At 49.8% G+C, this 25,551-nt stretch overlaps 1 protein-coding gene across 1 annotated transcript in view; it reads right to left on the reverse strand.

Annotated features, from left to right (window-relative positions):
• Window positions 1-22,559, reverse strand: part of VILL (villin like) — a 51,060-nt gene extending 28,501 nt beyond the window's left edge. Inside the window, exons 1-5 of the mRNA XM_045008034.1 lie at window positions 22,506-22,559; window positions 22,175-22,307; window positions 9,714-9,795; window positions 4,668-4,742; window positions 547-743 (exon numbers count right to left, since the gene is read on the reverse strand). Of these exons, the coding sequence (XP_044863969.1) occupies window positions 547-743; window positions 4,668-4,742; window positions 9,714-9,782 (341 nt within the window). The 5' untranslated portion in view covers window positions 9,783-9,795; window positions 22,175-22,307; window positions 22,506-22,559. The remainder of the gene's footprint in view (window positions 1-546; window positions 744-4,667; window positions 4,743-9,713; window positions 9,796-22,174; window positions 22,308-22,505) is intronic.
• Between the last annotated feature and the right edge of the window lie 2,992 nt (window positions 22,560-25,551).

Genomic DNA, 25,551 nt, shown 5'->3' on the forward strand with positions numbered 1-25,551 from the left:
GATCTAAATACATTCGAGGTTGTAAAGCATTAATATACTCTGCTAATGGAGGTCACATAAGAGCCTAAAATAGACAGAGATTGACTCCAATGGAGTTACTCCTGATTACTGCCAATGTGAGACTAGAATCATGTCCTGTGCAGAGTTTGTTTTATGAAGGTCCTAACTATGTGTCCTGGTTACCCGAAGTGAGACTCAGGCCTGCCTGGGGTTTAATGAAGAGGAAATTTTGGCCCATTCAATTTTTACCCTGCATGTACAGTAAAGATTCAAAGGATTTAGCAGAGACGGGTGAAATGTTTCCCATTCCAAAATAAAAAAAACTGGGGAGAAAAATTTGAGGAAGGAGTTTATGAAAATTTCCCCCGATTTTGACCAACTAGGAGGCTGGTCAACAATTTTAAGATCTTAAAATTGTGATGAAATTATTTGAAAATTTGGGAAAACAACAGGGAAAATTGAAAAAATAATAATGTTTTTGACCAGACCTGCAGCCTAGTCTGAGTGCTTGGGCCAGCCCGGCAGGCTCCATTTATTTCCACTCACATAATGCCACTTTTGAAGTAGCTTTTGAAGGCCTCGGACTCGTGTCCCTCCACTTCTCGATGTTGCACTGGGCTTCCCCCAAGCATGTCGTCGATCTGCGTGACGTAGAAGGCCGCAGCGCCCTGTTCATCCTGAGATGAGTCCTTCCCGATCCAGTAGTGCAGGTCCGTGATGAAGCCGTTTGAGGTCTTCTTGTTCTTGGAAAGACAAAAGCAGTATAAAGAGGAGGTCAGGGTGAGATTCGTTGCACTGGGAGGGTTCACATAGTGGAACCATGCAGATCTGCTTAGACCTGCAATCCAGGAACCAGGCCAGCTTGAAAGTGTGATTGGCATCTTGTGAATAATACCTCTGGCAGAGGAGACTGGTATAAACTAGAGAGCCAGGTCGCGGAGCCATTACTCAGGCAAAACTCCCACGCAGGCAGTGAACGTTCCCCTGAGCAAGGGAAACAGGATTTACCCTTAATGCTCTGCATGCGAAAACCTACCTGAGGTCACGCTGTCCTTCTACGGCCAAGCCCTGTGCCACAGAAGCTCTTGGGAATTTTGCCAGTGATTTCAATGGCAGCAGGATTTGAGCCATAAAGAACGCTGGGAGGCCCTGAGTCAGGAAAGCACTTAACGGGACTTAAGCACATGCCTCCCTTTCTAGCCATTGCTTACTTGTTACGTCTCAGGTACGTACATGGCCCCATTACCATAGTAACAGAGCACCTCAAAAATCTTCAATGGCTTTGTTCTCAACACTCCTGCTAGGAAGGGAGGTGCCAGTTCATGGAGGCACAGACTAAGTGACTTGCCTACATTCACACAGGAAGCCTGTGGCAGAACAATGCCTCGATCCCAGGGTTCCCATGCCCCAGACTAACACTAACCACTAGACCCACCTTTCCCAGATCAGGGCCTGAGGGCCACAACTTGCAAGCTGCCCTCACTCTCATGTTTGGTGAGTGTTCTACTGGTTATTTAACTGCTGTCCCATCCCTGGACAAAACGCTCTCACACATGCGCATTATGAGGATACTCTTTTCAATTACATGATCACACACTGTTTTTCCCACAGGATCCCCGGCTCATCGCGTGCAAGGTGGCAGACTGATGGTTGCAAGGGCATCTGTAAATCTGGCATTTCCTAATTTTTGGGTGATTGGTTTTGCAGCCTAAATAACATTCATTGAATGCAATTTTTTGTATGCAATATAGATCATTGGGCTCAATGGTTCTGCAGAAGAGCAGAGCGAGAGGGGATTTGGTAGCAGCCTTCAACTACCTGAAGGGGGGTTCCAAAGAGGATGGAGCTTGGCTGTTCTCAGGGGTGGCAGATGACCAAACAAGGAGCAATGGTCTCAAGTTGCAGTGGGGGAGGTCCAACCCTAATCTTCTATGCTTCTATACACATATATATTATATACACACAATAAATACAAAGCGACTACAAATGGTGCGTGAAACCCTGCTGACTCTCAAACACAGGTCTAGCTCCATCTGCTTTTGAGGTCCATACACCTCCCATTGTGATTCCTGTTGTGTGATGCCAAAGAGCCTAAAGAGAAAAGGCAAGCCCTCCGGAGGCAGGTGTTCGGTGAATGGTGCTGGGCATTTCTCATCACCTAGAATGATAAACTCCATCATCCACTGTGAAGGAAAACTAATAGAGACTCGTTTTATAAAATGGTTTGAGGCTAAGTTCTGTTTATCTGGTTTGTTCTGTGGGAAGCACTCAGATAACGTTGGTGAGCACCGGTTTAAGAGCCCAAACAGAGAAGAACTTGATTTCTTTCAATATACCTGCTTAATGTGCAATGAAATCACTCCACGTAATGCGCAATCCTGCAAGCGGCTCAGAGCATCATTACTCTAGAGACAATCCGGACCTAAACAGTCTGCAACCTCCATACCCAAGACAAAGGGAAGCAATAGCGTGAGCACGCCTGGAAGTACAGTGAGATTAAGCGACTTGTCCAGGATCACAGAGCTTTGTCCACAGGAAGAACAGGAAAATTTTTGTGGGAGAGAAAAACCATTTCCTGCCCAGCTCGAGTCCTGAGTCTTCGTCTACTGGCTGTGTGTAGGGCTATACTGCAATTAAAAACCTGCGGCTGGCCTGTGCCTGCTGACTCGGGCTTGTGGGGCTCAGGCTAAGGGGCTGTTTAATTGCAGTGGAGACATTCGGGCCTATGCTGGAGCCTCGGCTCTAGGACCCTGCGAGGTAAGAGGGTCCCAAACGTCTATATCATTAAACAGCCCCTTAGCCCGAGCCCCTTAGCCTGACTCACCTGGCATGGGCCAGCCATGAGTGTCTCACTGCAGTGTAGATAAACTCTTCAACACAACCCCACCTTTCCTCCCTCGCCCTGTCCAAGGGTTAAGTTCTGTCATCACATCCTCACGCAGAATTTCCATTCAAGTCAATGGCAGCTGGGTGCTTTCATTTCTGAGCACACACAGCTGTGTCCGAGACTCAGCCAACCTTGCTGTTTGCTTTCATAAAGCATCTGCTTGAGAAATATCACTAGCTGCAGGGCACGGTGGGCCTTCCCTTTTGTTAAAGCTCCCAAGGGTGCCACCCTATGAGTCACTGAGCAGAAGGCAGGCTGTATTCAGGCAGTGCCTGACCTGGAAAGTGAAACATGTCCCAGCATGAGCAAGCTGATTCGTCTAATGCTGGAGTGACAACCACTCCTCCCCCCAAATAAACCCTGGCTTAGTCCATGTGCAGCTGCATCAGCCTGATGGGTGGGAAGAAGAGGCCCATTTGAGACCACCTCCAGGCCTGTATAAACCAGAGGAATAATTCTGCTTCCCCTCCATAAGGAAGGCAGGGCAGGATTTGGGGGTAACACAGCTCTGCCTGAGCTCCCCCTATACCAGCCCAATGTAGGCAGGACTTGGCAGAGAAGGGGTGGGTCTATGGCCCACTGACCATGCGGGTCTAGCAGTAATTCCCCAACATGGAGGGTGGAAGACCTGAGCTGCAGGGGCTATGGAGGAAGGGGAGAATTTACAACCCCACCCACCCACTTTAGGAAGTCAGATAAAGAAGACGCTTTCATCCCTTTGCAATGGTCACTCTGGAGCACTGCTCTGAACACCTGCCAAATGGAAAAGTGAACCCAAGGAGGCCTCTGAAACCAGGGGTGCTGGAATGATGTGTATAGAGGGGGGTGTTGAGAGAATTGAACTAAACTGTAAAGCCTGTGTATGATGGACACCACTTCAAGCCAGGGGGTGCGGCAGCATCCCCAGCTCCCTTAGTTCCCGCGCCTATGCTCTGAACCTGGAATGACCTATGCAAATGAAGAAGAGTTGGGGAGACATTAAAGAAACCCCAATACAGCATATTATCCTGGAATATCACCCTGGGAACGCACGGCACTTCTGCTGCTGCAAGCCAGCTGCTCAGCCTAGGTTCTCAGAAGTGCCTCAGCCTTTGGGGTAGCCTGGGTCAAATCGCAAGTGAGCCTAGCTCAAGTTCTGAGCGAACTCGGGAGCTCTCCTGACTCCCCTTCCAGTTTTCTTACCACTACACAATACTGTGGTTACAGCCCAGGACAGGATGCAGGAGACGTAGCTTCTATTCCCAGCTCTGCTACGGACTGCGTGTGAGACTCTGGGCAAGTCACTAAGGCCAACTTTTGCAAAACCCACCAGTGACATTGGCTGCCTGAATTTCTAGGAGCCCAACTTGAGACACCTTAGAGGGCTGATCACCCGACCCCTGAAAACCAGGTCCATTTTAAGGTACTCAAAACTGGGCACCCTTGGCACACCCAAAATCCAGTTAGTCAATTTTCAAACTATAGGCCTTCACCTTCGCGATCCCTGGAGAGAATGGTCCGCAGGAGCACAGGGTATGAGGGTTATTTTCCAGAGGACATAACAGAGATGATTGTCTTTTTCATGCATTTCCCCCCATTGTTGCTTCTCTGGCCTTTCTTATTCTGAATATGCAACGTCAGGCGTTAAAATCAGGCTGTTGATGGGATGGCGAATAAGTGTCGTTTTACCATGGTGCTGCTGGAACCAGGCAAAGTAGTGACTTGAGCTCCAGTCCAAGGGAGGTTAATGAAATAGTGCAGAACATTTCCAAACATACTAACATCTGCTTGGCTTACTTACATATAATATGATGTAACAGTCTCCTTCGAAAAAGCTCCCATAAGCCTTTTCGGGAACGGGAACCATTTTCATTTTCTGCAAGAAATCGGAGAAACAGTAAAAAAAATGCCTGGACAAGACACAGCAGAGAGTTTGCTGGGGTAACAAATGGGGTATCACCCTTCTCCTCTGTATATTGCCATAAGTCTGGTTCAAAAGAGGGAAGCAGCACAGGTGCAAAATCCAGGCCCCACTGAAATCAAGAGGAATTTTGCCATTGACTTCAGTGGCGCCAGGATTTCACACTAAGCACCCAAGAGTCTTGCTCCCAGAGCCATCATGTCTTTCTGCTGTTTACGGTCTGTGCCACTGAGTTCTCCTTCGCAGAAAGGCCATACCACAGCTACACTCTTGGAAAGTAGGAGACTTTCTAACTCCAGCCATCTACCCACACACCCAGCAGGTCAAACATAATTCTTTGATGCTTCCAAACTAGTAGTTGTGCTCCAGACACAGGCTGGGTAAACCACGTGACCACAAAACACCCTTTAAAAATATTAGGCTCTAAGATTTTGCATAGTGCTAGCAACAGGTGCTGGAGATTCTAGTCACAGCATGTCTGTAACGTGCAGAGCAGGCCAAAGGACTTCAACTCTGAACTGGAGGGCGAGAGGCCTCTGTGACTCACGCCTTGGCCTCTGTTTCTAAGGTCTTACACAGCACCCATCACTATACGATCAGAGAGCGACTGCTGAAGAGTCCAACGAATCTGTTAGGTCCCCTCGCTGGGAAAATCCACCCCTACCTTTTCCAAGGATTAATAAAGATGAACTGCTAACTTAACTCAGCTTTAGCTGAAGCCCAGAAGTACAGGCTGAATTCTCCCTCTGTGATTTAGCGGACCTTTAAAATAGATCTGTTCTGAGCCTCTGTTGAAGGACACCACTTCCCTGCGGGGGCAGCGGGGTCTAGTGGGACGAGCGCTAGACTTGTATTGGGGACATCTGGGTTCTATTCCCGCCTGTGCCCCTGAGTTGCTGTTGCTAAGTCGTTTAGCGCAAGGGCTGTCTCATTATCTGTTTGTCCAGTGCCCAGCCCAGGGAGGCATCTGGGGAATGAATAAATAACAAAGCAACCTGATGCTCAGTATAGGTTGCATCTCCTCTATGGTTATCAGCAGAGGTAAAGGTCTCTCACTGCTTCAAGCCTGGGCCAAATCCCGGGTGATTCAACAGGCTTTGACTCAGGCCCTTAGTCCTTTAAATCATAGACTATCAGGGTTGGAAGGGACCTCAGGAGATCACCTAGTCCCACCCCCTGCTCAAAGCAGGACCAATCCCCAGACAGATTTTTACCCCAATTCCCTAAGTGGCCCCCTCAAGGATTGAACTCACAACCCTGGGTTTAGCAGGCCAGTGCTCAAACCACTGAGCTATCCTCAGGTGACAGAGCCTCATGCTTTTACTGCTGAAAGACTTGAGTTCAAACGCTGCTATTGGCCTGAGCAGCATCAAGGCTCACCATTACCAGAGGATTTGACTGCTGCATTTGACCTCTTGGGCCAGCGACAGCCCAGAAGGGAGCACTCCTGGCCCCTACCCTAGCCAACCCTGAAGAGACAGCGGGCTTCACAGAGGCAGAGAACTAACCTTTGAAAGGTCAGTAAGCTGCATGCCGAGAGCCCCGTCGCGTCCCCTCGCTCAGATGAGCAGAGAACAGGCAGCATGGATTTCTGGGCTCCATTCACGTTTGCATTGAGTTTTCCAGTTCACTTCGAACAAGAATATGAAACCGGACAAACTCACTGGGCTGAAATTCAGACCAATGATGTGTGGTTTATGACTCACTTGCTATTTATAGAGCACAGTCCTGGGCTAGCTTGATTTCTGTGTGCTATGGGTGTAGGCAGACATTGACCGCGTGCCCTGTACATACTGCACACTATGTACACAAAGGCATATTATTGTAATTTCCCAGGCAAATGTTCTGGTTTGGTTTGTTCCATATCAGGCCTTTTATTAACACAGTGCTAGACAATCAAGAGGGGACTCAAACTCAAGTTAGAAAGGCAGCACACATTTGTACAACTGCGAGGGTGATTCACCCTTAGAGCAGGCTCCCAAGGGACGCAGTGGTTTCTCCATCTCTTGGAGTCTTCACAGCAAGACTTTAGCCCAACGCAAGTTACTGGGGTCAGTGCAGGGGTCACTGGGTGAAACTCTCTGGCCTGTAGACAAGTTGATGCAACATACGGGTTGCTTCTGGTCTTAAGATCTATGAATCAATTAACCACACAGGGTTCAAAACAATGGTCAACGAGCAGGGGCGGCAGGTTTGTATAATTTTTGGTGGTACCCAAAATGGGTCCAAGTCCCGCCCTGCCCCCCACACCTGCCAAAGGCTCTGGGAGGGAGTTTGGGTGTGGGAGGGGCTTTGGGGTGCAGGCTCTGGGCTGGGGTGCAGGAGTGGGTGCAGGGTGTGGGCTCAAGTAAGGGGGTTTGGGTGTAGGAGGAGTGAAGGGTCAGGCTCTGGGAGGGAGTTTGGGTGTGGGAGGGGTGCGGGTTCTGGGAGGGAGTTTGGGTGCTGGCTCTTGGCTGGGGCGGGGGTTGGGATGCAGGAGGGGGTGTGGGAGGCAGGCTCTGGGAGGGAGTTTGGGTGTGGGCTGGGGCAAGGATGCGTGAGAGGGTGAGGGGTGCGGGGCTTATCGCGGGCGGGTCCTGAAAACGACCCGCACACCGCTTTGGCAGCGGTTCCGGCAGAGGGGCTGGGGTCTCCATGTGCTGCTGCCTTCAGGCACCACCCCCGCAACTCCCATTGGCTGCAGTTCCCAGGCAATGGGAGCTGCGGAGTCGGTGCTCAGGGCGGGGGCAGCACGCGGAGAAACCCGCCCTCTCCCTGGCCTTGAGGGACGTGCCGGCCGCTTCCGGGAGTGGCTTGGAGCGAGGGCGGACAGGAAGCCGCCTTAGCCCTGCTGTGCTGCTGGTGGTGGCAGCTGGGGGCCCCCGGGGCCCTTTTAAATCACCCGTGGGTGGCAGGTGGGGCTGGGAGACACTCGGGGGAGACGTGCGGGCACGGCAGGCGGGGCTGGGGGGAGAGACCCGGCCCCGAACATTGGTGGAGCCGGGCCCCTGGGCCCTGAATATTCCTGGAGCACGGGCACCATGGGCCCATATAACTCGCTGCCCCTGTCAAGGAGCATCTGAAGGGTGAAAGTGACGTATTCAGGGCACTACAAGGGTGTCTAACGAGAAGGAATGGAATGAAGTTCAGAAAGGAAGGACTGGGGTGAATACCAGGAGAAAGGGCCTGACAACGTGAGCCACTACTTGTTCCACGTGGAAATGGTGGAGACCTCATTGCTTGGCACATTTTATAGCCGAATGAATGAATAACTAGGAACTGCACGGTAGGGACAATCCTGCATGGGGGGAGGGGGGCGCGGTGGTTGGATTGGATGACTTCATAGGCATTTCCATCTCTGATTTCTCTGATCCAGATCTCCCCTGCTCACAGTACGTAGCCTGGGAATTACGAGCGCACTAAGGGTGGGGACGGGCGAGGCAGCGGAGGGATCAGTGTGTGCACATACTTCAGAGCGTTAGTTACACCTCCTGCTCCACGCTGCCTCTTGAACCTCACAGCTCGGTGACGGGGTGATCTGAGGGTCAAGGCAAGAGTCGATCGCTTCCAGCGTTTGCATGGGAACGTTCGAGTCAGTGGACAGCCCTGGCCTACTTTCCGTTTTGGTGGTGGGAGAGGGGGTTTAACAAGCAGCTTTGGTGGGCACTACCGGGGCCACCCAGAGGATTCAGGGGGCCTGGGGCAAAGCAATTTTGGGGGGCCCTTCCATAAAAAAGTTGCAGTGCTATAGAATAGTATATTCTCGTGGGGGCCCCTGTGGGGCCCGGGGCAAATTGCCCCACTTGCGCTCCGCCCCTGGGCAGCCCTGGGCACTACAAGCTTGAGAACCCCTTCCAACGTTACTTACACACACACACTTTTCTATGGCTGTGCTAAGCCTGCAGCTCACTGCAGTTCAAGCCAGACATTTTTCTGGTGGCCTGACTGGTTTCCCCTCATACCAGCATGTCCCTGGGGAACAGACTTGCTTTTAATGACAGCTCCCCTGGAAAGTGGCGCAATGCCACGTGAACAAACAGGGAAACGCAATGACATCTTCACCAAGCAGGTCTCACTGCACAGTCCCCGCCAGTGAGAGTCACACGACAGTCTTTGCTCGGCCCCTTGGGCTCCTGTTTGGGGCACGCTCAGCAGCAGGCGGCTAGCTGTGGAACACCCTTCTGGGGAAAACAGGCTGAGCCAGGCACTAGCCATGTTCAGAACTGAATGCAAAGGCCACCTCTTTGGTGAGGCCTCCCCGCCAGCTGCAGCATCTCCCTAGCACCTGTCTTACCGTCACAGCTGGCAACAGGCCGTCAGTACCAGTGCTAAGCCACTAGTGCAGACAGGGCTCAGGCATATCTACAGTCACATCAGTGCCTCTGTGAACAACAGTATCTGCTCTGGAGAGGAAGGATAGTCTTGAGGTCTCCAAAGAGCTGGGCTTAGCCCCGGACTCTGCCACTGACTCACTGTGGGACCTTGGGCAAGTCACTTAAATCCTCTATTTTTCAGCTGTAATGTGGGAATAGTGATGCTTCCTTTCCCCCACCCTTGGTCTTGTCTATTTAGATTGAAAGCTGTACAAGGTGGGGACTGTCTATTACAGAGTGCATGTGCAGCACCTAGTGTAGTGGAGTCTCTGGATGCTACTGTAATAAAGTATCAACTTTAGTCCCACAACATTCCTGTTTCCCAAGTCAGTATTATCCCTATTTTACAGATGGGGAAACTGAGGCCCAGAGCCATCGCGCACGTTGCTGAACGTTACACACAGAGTGGGGTAAAGCTGGGAATAGAATTGGTCTCCTGATTCCTAATCTTCCTTTGTCTTTAACTACAAGACCATCTTTCCCCTCTCAGCTAAGCAATCTTCACAGCCTCTCTTTCTTGTAAAACACCCCCAGACCCCCCCAGTCTGCGAAGGATGTGCTCCTCTCACCGTACCTCTATGGTCCATATCTGCAGCCCCGGCTTTCTCTCGATAGTGGGGAGGCCCGTGTCAGTCTCCGTCATTCTGCTGGTTGACCTGAAAAGGGGAGAAAGACGAAGTGTACAATAACTATCCCGTTTGGTAAAACTCCAAGCCGAGTGGCAGCGAGGCTCCTGTAACGTGGATTCACCCATAAGAACAGGATTCACTGCACACGTTTGCTGGCTTTAGCCATTCGAACAACAGACCGTGGCTCTGATTCCCCACGGCCTTGCACCTTGTGGTGTCATTTCAAATGAGGAGGGATCAAATGCTGCCCCACACTCTGATTTGGCCCCACGTTACACACACACTGAACAGGGCCAAAGGGTCAGACAAGATGCCGGGCACAACATGAGCCGGGGATCGTACCCACAAAAGCACAAGGAGGAGTTTGGAGCACAACGTTGGCCCTGCCTACAAGCCGTTATGCTGCTTACAGCATGTATTGTGCGGCGGGGCAGATGGGAGCTTCTGCTGTGTGCAAAACCCAGCAATCCCCCTCACACCCATTCTGCACCAACTCAACCTTCTTGTGCGTGAGATAAACAAACAGGTGATTCCCAGGCGACAGACAGGGTAACTTTAAAAGCTATGGGACCTGATCTTCAATAGGTGGAACTCGCCGCACCTCTATAGAAGCCAATGGCGCTACACCAATTCAGAGCCGCTGAGGATCTGGCCCAAAGCTTGGACTGTAGGTTGGTGAGGCACAGATCCAAATGGGGGAAATAGCATAGATACCAGTGGGGGCTGTGGTTCTCTTTAGGACAAAAAAATAGCTCCAAGTCTTGCACGCTTATGATTATGTCCATGTATCAAATTTATTTCATTCCAGACGCTCCCCAGTGTATAGACAGATGATTCACTTACTCCACCAGTGACATGCAGCCACCTCTGGGGTATGACCCTACAGCTAATCAACCACTCACAACACTACAGAACAGTTTAAGCAGGAAGCAAACAGGTACACAAGAGCCAGTAGACACTGCAGGAGGAAGTTAGAATGCAATTTAACCAGGGTACTGGAGCTAACCCCGCACTTATTTCGAGTAATACCTGAGCTCGTACATTGTAACAAACCCAGACACCTGGGAGCTTTATTGTCATCACCATTGTTGTTCAGAACATCCAGGCAGCAGGAAGCAGAGAATGTAGATCCTCCTGCTCTGTAGCACAGGCTACTGCCACTTGAGTTAGAGCAAACTGTGTGGTATCAGTATAAGATCTATGACACACAGATGACCAGTTCTCAGTCTCTCCAGTAGATGGCAGTAGAATGCACATGCACCAGCCAGTTCATTACTGTATTTACAATCTTTGGGACAAATTCTCTCCTCCGTTAAGTTACTGGGGTTGAACAGAGTAACGCAATGTGGCTCGCTGACTCTCGCTTTTCATTCATATGCCAAAGCACTGGGATGGTGTCATTCTCTGACTCCCAAATTGTGTTTGGTTACAACACAGTTAACTATTATATTCGTTTTTTCAAAAAAATACCTTGATTGCATTTTATTCTCTGCCCATCTTCCTGCCGAATGAAAGGCCTGCCTTGACTACTGCCAGCCAGTCCCGCCCCTCGGGTGCTTCCTGGTCTTTTGTTAAGCTGCATGTATTATATATCAGAGCACAGAATATTGTTGTTGAATTTGGCAGAGCATCAAATGTTTTCCATCATAGGCCACAGCGCTCACAGCAGAACACAGGTGTTTGGACAATATTCCTCTCTCTTTAGTAAAAGAGTTTGCTCAAAAGATGTCAGGCGTCAGCTGAGCCCGGATAACCAGCTTGAACTAGCATCCCAAAGCTCAGTTGCTTATTAAAAACTAGAATCCAAATCTCTGGTTTAAAACAGGGATTCTTAACCTTTACCACATCAAGATCCTCCCTTCCTAAACCGAGCCCCTCTATGATTCCCGGCTCCCTGCCCCTATTAAGACCAGAGCAGAGACAACCCCCTGGTCTAGAAACTGTGATGAGATAGCAACCTTACTGAAGATCAGCTGTTTTCATGAGATTTCAAGTATATTTCTGCTTGTGGCCAGGCTTCAAATACCATGAAAACAACCTTCTGTCCTGGGGCCTGTCTTCACTAGCGATTTAACATGAGTTCTGGCGTGAGCGTTCCCATGAACTCAACCCCTGTCCAGACTCAAAAGCCAGTTGTTCGTGTCTTGGCTATGCCACAAGCAGGAAGTGTGGAAACATTTATAAAGCTCTAGACATTTGGCTTAATTGTGAGGATTGAGGGGAGACGCAGGTTGGTTCTTACTGTATCCAGACTGGTTTTGCCCAACGCTAGATGAACGGCAAACTGAGAAGAGACGTGAGTAAACGCCACTAGGAAAAAGTATCCTTCATAAAGCCCTGAGCATCTACCTGTTCAAACGACAAAAGCCAGCCACTAAGAAGGGCTGGTCCGTTCTGCGACAGATACTGCAACCCCAGGCGGTATCTTTGAGGACCATTGTATTCAATGTATTGATGTTTTCTGTGTGACTGTCTGCTGTGGCATGCGCAAAGGGAGGGCAAGTAGCGGCCCGGGCCCCATAATCAGTGGGGGCACAGAACTCCTCCGGGGCCAAGGCAGAGAGAGTGAGGGGGAGGGGGACAGCCAGCCCCTCCGGCTGCCAGGGGACACACAGTGCCCCACCAAAAGCAGTGATATTTTGATTCATGTGAATGGCCCTGATTGTGGGGGTGGGAGGATTAACACAGCTCTTACAGCAACGAAAAACAGTAGGGGGTGGTGACCCCTGAGATCGTAAACAGCTCCTGAGCCGTTCCACCCCCCGGGTGATTTGCATGGGTTTTGCAGCCTAAGAAATGAAGAAAGGGCTTTTGGGGGCATAGAAAGGCTGAGTGTGGGGAGACTCAGGGGCTGCCTTTTCATTCAGCAAACAGACAGGACCTTCTGTCCAAGGAAAGGCCCCCAGCCTTGAGGAAAGGGATGCTGCCTACCAGACTCCTGCTGTGGAACATGGGCAATTTCTGGTCTGTGGAGTGAGCACGTCAACCCTTTTCGTGCTTTGTTTTCTCCATATGCTGTTTTACCCTGACGAAATACGCTTGGCTGAGAAAGAGCTGCAGGGTAACTGGTAACGGCTGGCACACCGTTCATAGTCCTTGGAGAGAAAGCAATGCACAGGGACTGGTCGCAAGGCAGACTGGCTTGCTAGGGACACCACAATGTATGGTAGGGAGCTGTGCAGCCTTAAAAACCCCCAGCAGAGGGGAGTGGGACATGGGTCCTTGCCCAGAGACAGGTGATGGCTGGAGGCTCTGACCAGACTGGACACTCCTGGCATGGACCATGGAGGAGGGATCCAGGCGCAGCTATGACAGCTTCCTCACACGCATATACAATCTGCACAGCTGGGTGGTTTGTGTGAAGACACAGAGAGGAGACGTGTCCTGTAAACGCCACAGTGACAGTAGCAATGGCAGGACACAGGCGATACAGGTTGAGGAAATGGACTGCAGTGGAGAAGCGGGGATGGCCACCACAACCAGATCCAGATCGCAAGGCAGGGGCTGGGAAGTTGAGCCACTCCCACCCCCGAGCCGCACCAGGACACCCACCAGCCAATAGCAGCTGTCCTTGGTCAACCCCAGCTCTTCTAAGAGGCACAGGGATCATGCAAGCATTGAGGGGCTGGCCATAAAACGCAGAAGCAGACGAGAGCAGGCCTCCTCCTGCTCCGCCCACCGAACGCTTCAGCCACTTGGCCAGAAATTCTGTTTTAGCCTCATTGTTCCCATTTGGCATAGTGAGCGGCACCTACATAGCAACAACCCCTGCAGATCGTGGAGAATAAGTAAATTCAACAGAAAATTGCAGAACACTTCTGGGGGTGAGGCCGCAGATCCCGGAAACCTTAATGCTCCCCTGGCCACTGCCATATTGGCCAACACGGGGGATTGCATGGGTGACCTCCAGAACTAAAAGTCTGAGTGGCTACAGCTTGAGCTAAACAGCCCAAACTCCTTAGCTGTGGGCTGTAAAAACTGGTATCCTCTGCCGATCAGCACCGAGGAGGACCTGTAATGCACCCTTCTCAGTAGAGTACATTCCCATCATGCAACACCAGAACTGCAGCAGTACTCCTCGCTGTGTGTGTCAAATTCGGTGCCTCCATTGCGTGGGTGTGCGATTTTACTCCAGGAAGGAACAGATGACTAACGTGTCAGGGTCACTCCCAAGAATGGTTAATAAATAACAGTTCAATGGATATGCCAGCAGTCACATTTTCATTTTGGGATGCATATTACTTGGTAAAAATATAGATTCAGTCTCAAATCCTGGCACATTCTCCGGGTTCATGGAATGTTGGGGGAATGAAAAACCCAGAAAGGTATCTGGGCTTCATGTCAAACGCCCAAAGAACAGTCTGAATTGACGGCTACTTGGCTTTTCTGTATTTCAACAGCACTCTGACAATAAAAGCCCCAAACGAAATGACTAATGTGCTGTAAAGCCTTAGGGAACTATGACAGGGGTGTGCTTTCTGACAGCTAGGATTATAGGTAATATTTGAGTTGGTATTGGATATTCTAGTCTTCGGCTGTTGAACTGCTTACGCCCTGTCTATGCTGGTTGGCCACTTCTCCCCTATCCTACAAACACACATATATGCTATGCACCTGAGCACTCCTATTGAAATCAGAGTCTGCTGAACACACCTGTGCTGATGTCTAGTGAACCAGCCCCAGCCCGCAAGCACCACCCGCCCTCAAACCACCTTCTTTGGGCCTCGTCTAGCTTTTTGCATGTCCCAGAAGGAGACAAAGCAGCCTGCAGTCCAAATGGAAAATGTTCCGCACAAAAGGCCAGCGATGGGTTTGTCTGCTTTGACTCCTGACTTGAACAACCATTCTTCCCTGAGGCTATTTTTTTTTTGCCTGACCCCTTCAAAAAAAAAGCAGATACACAAAATGGAGGATGGTTGACAGGGGTGGGAAAACAGAGGGTACCTATATAATAGACACCTTTTGGGGATCTTATATCTTCTCCCACAGGCAATGCAAATACTCACACCAAAGCACATTGAACCTCAGCATACTCCCAAACCACACAGTGATGCGATGATTAAAGCTGGGCAAATAGACGTGTTTTTGGGGGTGGGGGGCGTGGGGAGAGAGAAGGGATGCTTTGCAGTATTTGCCAGTACAACATTTGTTTGAATGAAAACTACAGATGATGGTATTTGGGACCCATTTTACTGGCTTCCCGAAAACAATCCTATAGGGACATTTTTGTACGTAAGAATGTTTGAGGGAAAAGGTCAAAGTTGGAAATGTTCGTACAGATTGACACTAGGATGCTAATGCGGCCATCCTGAGAATCTGGAGGCGATTGGGCGCCATCCTGTCAGAAAGCAGGAACCACACCACGTGACTTGGGTGAACCCCTCACCCCCCATTGCACCAATAATGAGTTGTGAATACTTGTAGCAATGGCCCTGGTCAATCTGGAGCCATTCTACAGGCTCAGAGATGTTGGCAGCCACTGTTCAGCAGTTTCAAAGGAGGTGACATGGGCTCTCCTGATGTCAAATCAGACAGAAGCAGCAGACGAGGCTGGGGTGTGTTCAGAACAGGGACACGTTTTTCTCTACGCCTCCCTCTGAGGAGATTGGCACTGAGAGCCACTGGCAAGAACACGTTTAAGAATCTGCCTTGTGCAAACTCTGTGTCAACATTTGTACTGGTGTGAGGACACACCAGGCCTTTTGCTGGGTGCATTGTTTTCAAATGCACAGAGAGCTGAAGATTGACTTAACCTCTAATAAGGGTAGGGTAGCTGCCCCTTTGCGGGCTTCTAATTAAGAGATTATTGATTTAGTAACCGGATACAGATCAGTCCCAGGGGAGCAGCAAACACGGAGATGAATAAAGCTGCCAATTTATCATGAACAAATTTTTCCTTCTCTCGATTCCTTCCTACGCTGCTGTAATGGACCCGTTTCTGCCTGAGTCCCCTGACTGAATCTGGAGGCAGAACTACATGGCACATTACAGGCTGGAAGAGTCACCCGAGTTATGCAGCAAGGAACACAACTGGATTCTTTTTAACTCCACTTCCTCCTTTCCTCGGAAGCCGTTCTGGTTAGAATTATTCCCAGCAGGTTCTTATCAGAGCCGCAGCCTGCACAGCCTAGAGGAAAAGACTGTATCCCTCGACCACCTTGGTGAGATTGATTTGTATATACCGTTGCCGAGCCGAACGGCCAAAGGTTATTGCCACCCAGGGCTGAGCCATTAGGGAGTGCAGTGCGTGGGAGGGAGGGAGAGAGCGCGAGCATGAGCCAGTGCGTCCTGCTCACCGTGAATACACTGAGCCTCCTTCAGAAGCTCAAGCACACAGAATCTAGACGAAGCGTTTGGCATCTGGAGAGCAGAGCCAAGTCCCTCTAAAACGAGGCATCATGGCCACAGTCAAAATAGAGGGCCTGATTTTTCAGCCCCTGCCAATCTCCTGGCCTTCCCCTGGAGCTGCGTGCTGCGGCCCCGCTGAAGATCAGGCTGTTAAAAGAGAGCAGGTGAAATATTCCCACTAGAAGCAAGGCTGGGAAAAGGATTTTGAGTTACCTGAGCATAACGTCCTACAAGGCTTCTGCAAAAGGAAATGAGCCAAGTTACAAATAGGCGATGGCCAAGCTCTTTGCAGGCTGTATAAGATTTAACTTCATTTCTTTTATGTCGCTGGGATTCTGCATTAAAATTAAATGCCATTTTGCACCACACTGATCTCTGCTCTGGGGTTCCCTCTTCTAAACCATTCGAGGCCCGATTTCAAAAGTAGCTTTTACTTTGGGGCTCCTCGAGGTGGGCGCCCAATTTAGGCAGCCAGGTTTTAGCTGTGGTGTCTAGACAGCAAGCACCTAAATGGGTGGCCTGACTGTTAGCGATACCGAGCAACCACAGCGCCGGATTGCTCGGTTCCTCTGCTTATCTGGGTGCCTAAATATCGATTTAGGTAGTTATTGTACCCCCGTGAAACAGGGGCGGCTCTAGCCATTTCGCTGCCCCAAGCACGGCGGCACACCGCAGGGGGTGCTCTGCCGGTCGCTGGTCCCGCGGCTCCGGTGGATCTCCCGCAGACGAGCCTGCGGAGGGTCTGCTGGTCCTGTGGATCCGGGGGACCTCCCGCAGGCACGCCTGCGGATGATCCACCAGAGCCGCCTACCGCCCTCCCAGCGACTGGCAGAGCACCCCCCGCAGCATGCCGCCCCAAGCACGCGCTTGGCATGCTGGGGCCTGGAGCCGGCCCTGCCGTGAAAGCAGGTAGGCCTCATCCTCAAGTCTGCTCCCTTGATTTCATACAACGGGCTGCAAGGACTGGGCCCGTGCTGTTAGCTTTCAAATGGCAAACGGAGAGATTAATGTTTATTCCAACTCTCGAACTTAGCTCGGAATGAGTTAACCAGACATTCCAGAGGCGAGGGCTGCCCTTTTCTCGCTGGTGCGTGGCTGAGGTCACAGGTGAAAAGAGCTGGGACACTTGTGTTGAAATTTCCACATGGCTCATGATAGGGGTCCATCTCTGGCCAGGAGTGGCAGTTTTAGTCAGGACTCAGGTGCACGGCTGTCACTGCAGAGGGAAGCTCGCCCTTTGCCTGGTTATCATACCCTTGGATGCAGCGTGGTCACACACAAACAGAACGAAAGTAGAAGCACGAATGGTGAGAGATAAGCAGCCGCCGACCAACCTGATCCAACTTCCGCTCCTTCTGGTCGCTTTCATGCAGCATGGGGAGGGATCTAAGCTCTGAGGTCCCCGAAACAGAGCCAGACTTCAAGGTGATCTTCCCTTGGGAAAATATTACCAGCACCCTGCAGAGGCACAGTCAGTGCCAGCCACGTGGTCCACGTTTATCCTGTGGTCTCTGACCATGGTGTAGGGAACATCCGGAGAGCTGCTGGCGATGGTGTCATCCCTCACCAGTGCATATATCCTATTACTAACTGGGAGCTCTCTGTAAGCCATTGGCAGCATATATTGCACTTCTCTGTGCCGTATCCACAGAGGAGCTGAGTTTGCTACAGCTCTCAGCACATGGATTTAATCCTTTAGCTCAAAGTACAGAGTCTCATGCCCTTAGCTCTGGGACGCCTGCATGCAACAGGTGGGGACAGTTGTTACACCTGCGTCTCTGCTCACCTGGAGCCTGGTCCACCAGTGCAGAGCGCGCCACTCGCCTCCGTTACAGCAGCTGAGTTGTTATGGTTGTAGGTGCTGAGCTGGGGTTCCAGCAACAGCCTTTGCTGATTCAATGGCATGGTTTGCACGAGGCCTGGCCCCAGCCCCTCCCCTGGTATTAACCAGTGGAGTTGAATGAGCACAAGGGGGGTGGAATAAATTAACCCTCACAAAGGGATGGAGTAAGTGATGCTTCACCCAGACTGAAGGGAGCAGGGAAGGAATAGGTCCTTTGCACTTTGGAGGCCGAGCAGACTCAGTATCCTGTCCAAACACACGACTCTGCCAAAATGGCTCCTGTCTGTGCATCGGCAGGACCGCAACAGTGAGTGATGCAGAAAAGGAGCGTCTGGTCCAGGAGTACAGGATTAGCCCCACACCCCAGTATTATTTCACCGCCCACTGGAATGCAGCCACCTCTGGGACTGAACATGGCAGCTGTTCCCCTGAAGACCACAGCACAATATAAGAATTTAGGAGAGGAAATTCTCTACAATGAAAAAGTCAGCCTCCACCAACAGTTACTGCATAGTACAACACACCATGTACCACACATTGCCTGGCAAAGATGGAATTTTAATGTTGATGTGTGTGCGTGCATCCATGGTTAAAATAGGATAGATACACTCACAGCTATAGATATATGCCTGTACGTAGGGTGACCAGATGTCCCATTTTTAAAGGGACAGTCCCGCTTTTGGGGACTTTTTCTTATATACACGCCTATTACCCCCCACTCCCTGTCCCGTTTTTTCACAGTTGCTGTCTGCTCACCCTACCTGTACGTATCTTATTTAAATGCTGATGAAACCTTTACAACACATATTCCCTACTGGGAGGTAGCTATAGATATCTAATGTCTAACTAACATAGCTCCATAGAATCCAGCTTCTAGGGAGGCATGTCTCGTATCACGTCTGGTTGCTTTCCTAAGAGCTGTTTTAAACACAGAAGAGCCAGAAGCCTCGACTTCGTGCTCATGACATGCCAGAGGAGCATTTTTAGGTTGGGGGGTTTGAAGCTCTAAACACCACATTCCACAGTAAAGACTGAGGACGGCTGGCACTCAAGCATACAATTTAGCATCAAATCTCTTTGAGGTGGGCAGAGAGCAGCAGAGAAACTTGTTATTACATGACAAAGTGCTGAGCCAGGAGAATGAGAGTGAGCGTGGCCTTAGGAGAAAGAAGGGCAAAAAATCCCAGGAAGGGAAGTTGTTTTGAAGGCAGTTGGCCTGAATAGTCCCATACGGGCCAGGGAAGCAATCACATTGTTGGGTGCTGGAAACAAGATGTGCCTATGAGCTGTGAAAGTCAATGGTATGTGTCTCCCATTTGCCATTAGCCTCATCTCCTGGGAGGGGTTATGGGGACCCACAGGAGTAGAGGGAGATGTGTTTCTGTGTGAGAGTGTCAGGCATGGATTCCTCTGTGATTGAGGGTGATGGAAGAGTGGGTATGTGAGTGGCTGTACTTGAGTGGGTAGTCGGGTCGGGAAGGGGATGTGAAACCCTGGGATAAGAGATGCTCTCTAACTAGAATTGGGACCAAACCATGAAGTTTGGATTCCCCAACATGGATCTGAATGTCCCTGAAAGCCGGATTCAATGTTCCAGTTCGGGCTTCATCTCTAATGACAATCCAGAACACTAAGAGTTTGCTGGGGCGAGGTGGCAGTGAGAGCCAGTAGAAAATCTATTAGGAATCTGGATATGATGTAGGGTGACCAGATGTCCTGATTTTATAGGGACAGTCCCGATATTTGGGGCTTTGTTTTATATAGGCGCCTCTTACCCCCCACCCCCATCCCGATTTTTCACACTTGCTGTCACCCTAATATGATGCAACTGGGGGAACGCTCTGTGAGGAGATGAACACAGCAAGTTCTGCTGGGAAAATTAATGGATATTGAGAAGTCAGATTTTAGAGGGCTGCAAAATGCAATGGAGCAGTGGGGCTAAATCTACACGACAATGACAGGTCCCCTGCTATTGTGTATGCGGCATAAAGAGAAAGAGCCAAGACACTGCAACCTTCTGGCTTCATTCCTTCCTCCACATGTAATGTTCTGTCTCATCAAGCACTTCCTGAAAGTAGAGTTCTCCCAGTGCTTGTCTACACAGAAACACTCCGAAAAATTAATCCAAATACACTAAAGATGTGAATTTAAAGTGGATTGGTTAAACTGCATTAAACCCCCATGTGGACATTCTTATTCAGGCTAATTTGGTTTAGCTTCCAAAGTGAATTAAACTAAAAACGTATTAACACCACTTTAATTCTGAATAAGAATGTCCACATGGGGGTTTAATGCAGATTAACTAATCCACTTTAAATTCACCCCTTTAGTGACTTTGGATTAGTTTTTCTGAATATCCCCAAGTAGACAAACCCTAAGTTCCTGTAAGTGATTACACAATAGCACCCCATAATGGGAACCTATTTATTGTAACACCCAATATGGCAGTTTACGACATGGATGCTCCCTAGACTTGGTGAAAGCATGGCCCTCCCACTTTGGTAGCAGATAAGACCTTAATCGTGTCCCTGAACCATGGTAAAATTTAAGACTATCCACTTCACTGGACAGGAAGCTTTGGAAGTATAGCTTGAACACAGACACAATCCAGCTCCGTTGCACCCAATGGGAGCTGGGCCGGCTAGGCCCCCACCACACAAGACAGAGCCCCCATCAGGAACCAGCTGCAGTTGAACCAGGCCACCCAGTGTGGTTCATGGCGCAGCACAGATGGATGTTTAGGTGGCCACTTCTCTGGAGGCGGCTGTGGATCCATGGAGTGAAATGTGCTGCGCTAGCAGGTCTGGAGACGGACACCCTCTCTCCACGGCACGGATACCGCACGGGCAATAGCCACGCAAGCTTCTTTTGACCACCGCTCCCCTCCTGCCTGGAACGCTGCCGCCTGCTCTCCTCAGGTGCCTGCCTCAAAGCAAACTCGGTGGCTCTGCCTCAAAGCATGGCAGGAGGCCTCCAGTCCCATTTGGGAAGCCTTGGCAACAGTTGCCACAAAGTCCTTCTTAGCAAATAATGTCATGAGACCTACATCACTGCTGGCGGGAGGGAAAGGAGGGGCCGGGAGAGGGAAGGCAGCTTGTTTGTGCAAAGTCAAAACAGGCTCACCTGCCTTTGCCGAGTGCCAGCAGCAAGGCATGGAAATACAGGCAGTGGTTTCATGGTCTGGATTGTGCTCTCCGGTACCGCCCATGTTCTTTTAAAGCAAGAAGCATCCACTGTGCAGTGGATCCCAACTGGAAAGGCCTTGTAAACCCCCCAGTGAAGGCTAGAGGAAGGAGGCTGTTCCTAGCAGCAATCTGCTGCCACATCCTTTGCAAGGTCTGAGCCACCTCTAGCTACTCTGTGTAGAGAGCATGAAGCTTCATCGCTGTGTCGCTCCACTCCCAACAGAGCACTGTTTGCTCCAGTTACCGTAGGGTTTGTTTGCATCTTTCGCCAGTATATTCTTTAAGGAATGCAAATCTCCCACAGATGCTAATTCACATGGTTTCTCCTTCACATCACAAATTTCACGTCCCTAGGAGACATGCCTAAGAAAAATACCAACAAATAAGCCTGAAGCTAAACTCCATTACAAACCAATTTCTCCTTAGTGTAATTTGCCTCTCAAACGAACCGGGCGAACTTGGGAGGTAACAAAGCGCAAACAGATTACGTACAGCAGAGCCTTCGCTTGCTTTTAAGCAGCAAACTGCCTCGTATTCAGACTTTTAGCAGATCTATACTGGTGAGGCCATGAGACTAGGGTTCTGTTGATCTAAACCATCCAGATCTTTTTTTTTTTTTTGCCCTCTGGTGTAACAATGGGACGAAAAATTCTACTTTTAAACAAATTCCCACTCAGCAGAAAGTCAAATGAGAGGTGTCAAACATAAGAGTCGAAGTAAAAGCAAGTCTGGGGTGATAACCAGGTGAAAAGCCTATTTTTCCTCAGAGCAGAGTTGCTGATAGGCAGATTTGCCAGATTCGCAGAAATCTGAGGCGAAACGTTTGTGTGTGCATGAAAATCTCAGTCCAGACCCTTCAGTTGTGTAACTGGAGCTATCCTGAGTGACATCCACTGAGGATCTGGCCCCATTTTTGTTTTAAACACAACCGATAATACATTGACAAGGCTTTGTTCTGCCACACAGCTGGAGTGCTCATGCAGCAGCTTCAGCATTTAGAAATGAAATGAAGAGGATTATAAAAGCTTACCTTGCTATAAAGTGCGAGGTCTCCTCAAAGTCTCTGCCTTCCCAGCTACACCCACAAGCTGTGTTCTCGCCCCTTCTGCAAGCTAGTGTCAGACACTTTTGTTGCTGCTCCGCCACCTCTGTCAGCAGGGGAACTGCAGAAATCGGTAATTTAATACTGTACTTAACTACAGGGAACCTCCTCCTAAGAGATCACACCCATTCCCTTCAATGAGACTTGCTAAGAGACAGACCCAGGAAGCCACGTGCTTCTACCCAAGATTTTCCAGGCTCACGGTCAGGGCTCAGCATGTAATATCCATGTTACAAATTCAATGGGCATTAATGCTTACAAGCTGCTTTGCTAGAGAGCTGTTTTGTTGGTATTTACAGAGCGGGTGCAGGACTCTTCACTGGTTTATGGAGGCAGTGGAATGTAGTGATGTGTGGATGATGTGGTCACATGACAGAGCATCAGAGCATCCAACAAGGTGGACATGCTGTGAAATAAATTTGAATAATGGAAATATACCTATCTCCTAGAACTGGAAGGGACCCTGAAGGGTCATTGAGTCCAAACCCTTGCCTTCACTAACAGGACCAAGTATTGATTTCCCTCCCCGCCGACCCCTAAATGGCCCCTGGAAGGACTGAACTCACAACCCTGGGTTTAGCAGGCCAATGCTCAAACCACTGAGCTATCCCTCCCCCCTAAATAACTTGCCAAGCCCCATCCTACTCAATTTCCCCATCTCCCAGCCACATCCTGCCAGCCTGTAACTTCTCTCCTCTGTCCCTGGCACAAAAGCAGGGAATTGCTGGAGCTGATGGGCAGAAGCTCTGGCTGGCAACTCACAGGTGGATCATTGAATAATTTAAATTGTAAACGCCTATGTCCAAGGACTGTGCTCACGCTCACCCATGCAAAGACAAAGGTGCTGCTGGAGGTCAATATTTAATATGATGGAAGGCGGCAGCATCCACTTGGCCTCTATCTTACTTCCCCGTCTGTAAAATGGAAAAAAGGGCTGCCCTACCTCTCCAGAGTGTTGTGAGATCCATATGAGAGCCATACAAGCACCCTAAGGGCACACAGCTCTTAGAAACCGGTAACAAACCTACGGTGAATCCATCCTACTTGTTACGCTTTCACTGACGTGTTCTTTGCAGTATTCCTAGCTGTTTAGAGTAACCCACACCCACCACTATGGGCCAGACCCTCAGCTAGTATGTATTGGCATGGCAGCAATGGAACGACACCGGTCCAGACCATCTGAGGATCTCGCCCATAGAGGTTTATTTTTAAAGGTCATTTGAAGACTGACACGTTTCAGAGACCGTAGCATATAACTTCATAGAAACAGGGCTTGATTTGCTAACCTGACCCCAAATTAATGCAAAGCTCCTTAGTGTCTGACTATTACAGCTCATTTTCCATCCTGTAATGGCTCCAGTTCGGTTGGGGGGGTTCTATCTTCAGTCTTTACAAAATAAGCCCTGTAGAAATCTCCAAGCCGGGCCTTAATAACATGGTTACATTATACTGGTGGTGGGATACAGGGATGAGGGAAAGGCCTTTTGTCGTCACTAGAACGATGAAACTTTAGTCACCGGTACACTAATTTTTGGCCACAGCGTAACCTTCCTGTTGACTTTCACATAAAGTAGCACGGGTTTTATTTTAAGTGGAACATCGGATAGTCATTTCTCAATGTAGCCCCACGTTTTTAAGTGGGACAGTGAAGAAAAGCCTGATCTTGTGGTTGTCTCATAGGGCAGTAGATTTGGGTTCTATTTCTGGCTCTGTGACCTAGGGCAGTTAGGCCCAAATCTTTAAATGTGGCCTCTGGTTTTAGGTAGACCAGTTTCTGGGTGCCCTGCTTGGCACACACGGGGCAGATCTTCAGGAGTACAGAGCTCCTGTCAGCAATTGGTTAGTGGGCGTGTTACCGAGGCTGAGAGTATTATAGAGGCCAGCACATTAATTCAAGCAATGGAGACTCATACTTTTAGCTCCAGAGGTCACTGGTTCCATCTCTAATGTGTCAGCCAAGACAGTGGCCACTACATGAGTTGGGTCTTGTCCAGGATTTGAGACACCGTGGGGCTTGGGATGAGCATCACCGGTCCAGCGGAAGAATGTAAACCACTGGTGAACGTGTGTTGTGTCTCCCTCTGTGCCCAGTCCACAGAGGAGATGGCTCTGTTACAGCTCCCGTACAAAGCTTGCTTTTACTTCACGTTCTGCAGACTTGTGCTTTGCATTCTGAAGATCCTCTGTCCAGGCCTGGTGTACTGGTTAGGAACAGTGGCTGTCACAGCCCAACAACTCCAGCTGAAGTCCATGGAAACTGGGGACACTCAGCCTCTAAAAGTCAGCCCATTAGGGACGAAGGTTGGACACTTCTGAAACTTTGCTCCATTTTCTCTGTGGTAACAGGAGGTTGAATTCGCCAATATTGACGTGTGCTTAGGGCCAAATCCTACTTACTGACACGGGTGTAAATCAGGAATGTATTCATTGGCTTCTGTGCTCCCATCGATGTTGGGATAAAGCAGACTTCGGCTTTTGAAAACCTAGCTGGAAGGTGCTGCAGAAGTACAAAGTATTATGGGGTACCGCACGATGGGTGTGCACAAGATTTTCCACCTGGCTGTATGATGGTGTTTAAACTCACACACCTGCCCTGCCCCACCCCAGGTGCCAGCTCAGTGTGAGACGTGCGCTGTACACGTGTGATCTGGGTTCAGTTTGATCCAACATGCAACACTGGAGCTTTCGGATTAGCTGTTGAGCTGGCCAGAGGGTAATTCTCCATAGAACCACCCTCCAAGACCTCCCTTTTCTGGGCTGTCGTGGGATAACCTGAGGTTCCTATTTTGAATTGGGTTTAGACTGGAGGACACCAGGGTGAAGAGCAGATGTGCCATTAAGCTGCATTTCTGGCGCTCACTGTCACATACCCAGTGACCACACAGCCTTGATTTGCTCATCACCAGCAAGGAGGAGTGAATATACGCCATATTCTCCCACTGTGACATGGGTAAACTCCGGCTACTGGCCTACTTCACTGCAGATCTATTGGAGGGGCTGAGGGCCAATCCCACCTTTCTGGAGTCTCTGTTACAGGAACAGAAGTGCCCAGGCAGTAGAGATAGATGGGCATATTGGCTGCAATGGATCTATGCTGATATACACCAGCTGAAGAAGGTCTGCTCATTTGTCTGTGCAGAAGCCTGTCCACGCAGGCAACCCTAACCTCTCCAGGGATTGGGTCATGGCAGAATAGTACCCTGACTCATGTTATAACACCGTTTATTCTTGGCCACCTAGCTGGGAGCAAGCCTAAAGCATGGCTGTAATACAGCTTAACCATACAGTTTGGTTCCATCCATACA

This window comes from Mauremys mutica, chromosome 2, assembly GCF_020497125.1.
Source record: "Mauremys mutica isolate MM-2020 ecotype Southern chromosome 2, ASM2049712v1, whole genome shotgun sequence".
Lineage (NCBI taxonomy): Eukaryota > Metazoa > Chordata > Testudines > Geoemydidae > Mauremys > Mauremys mutica.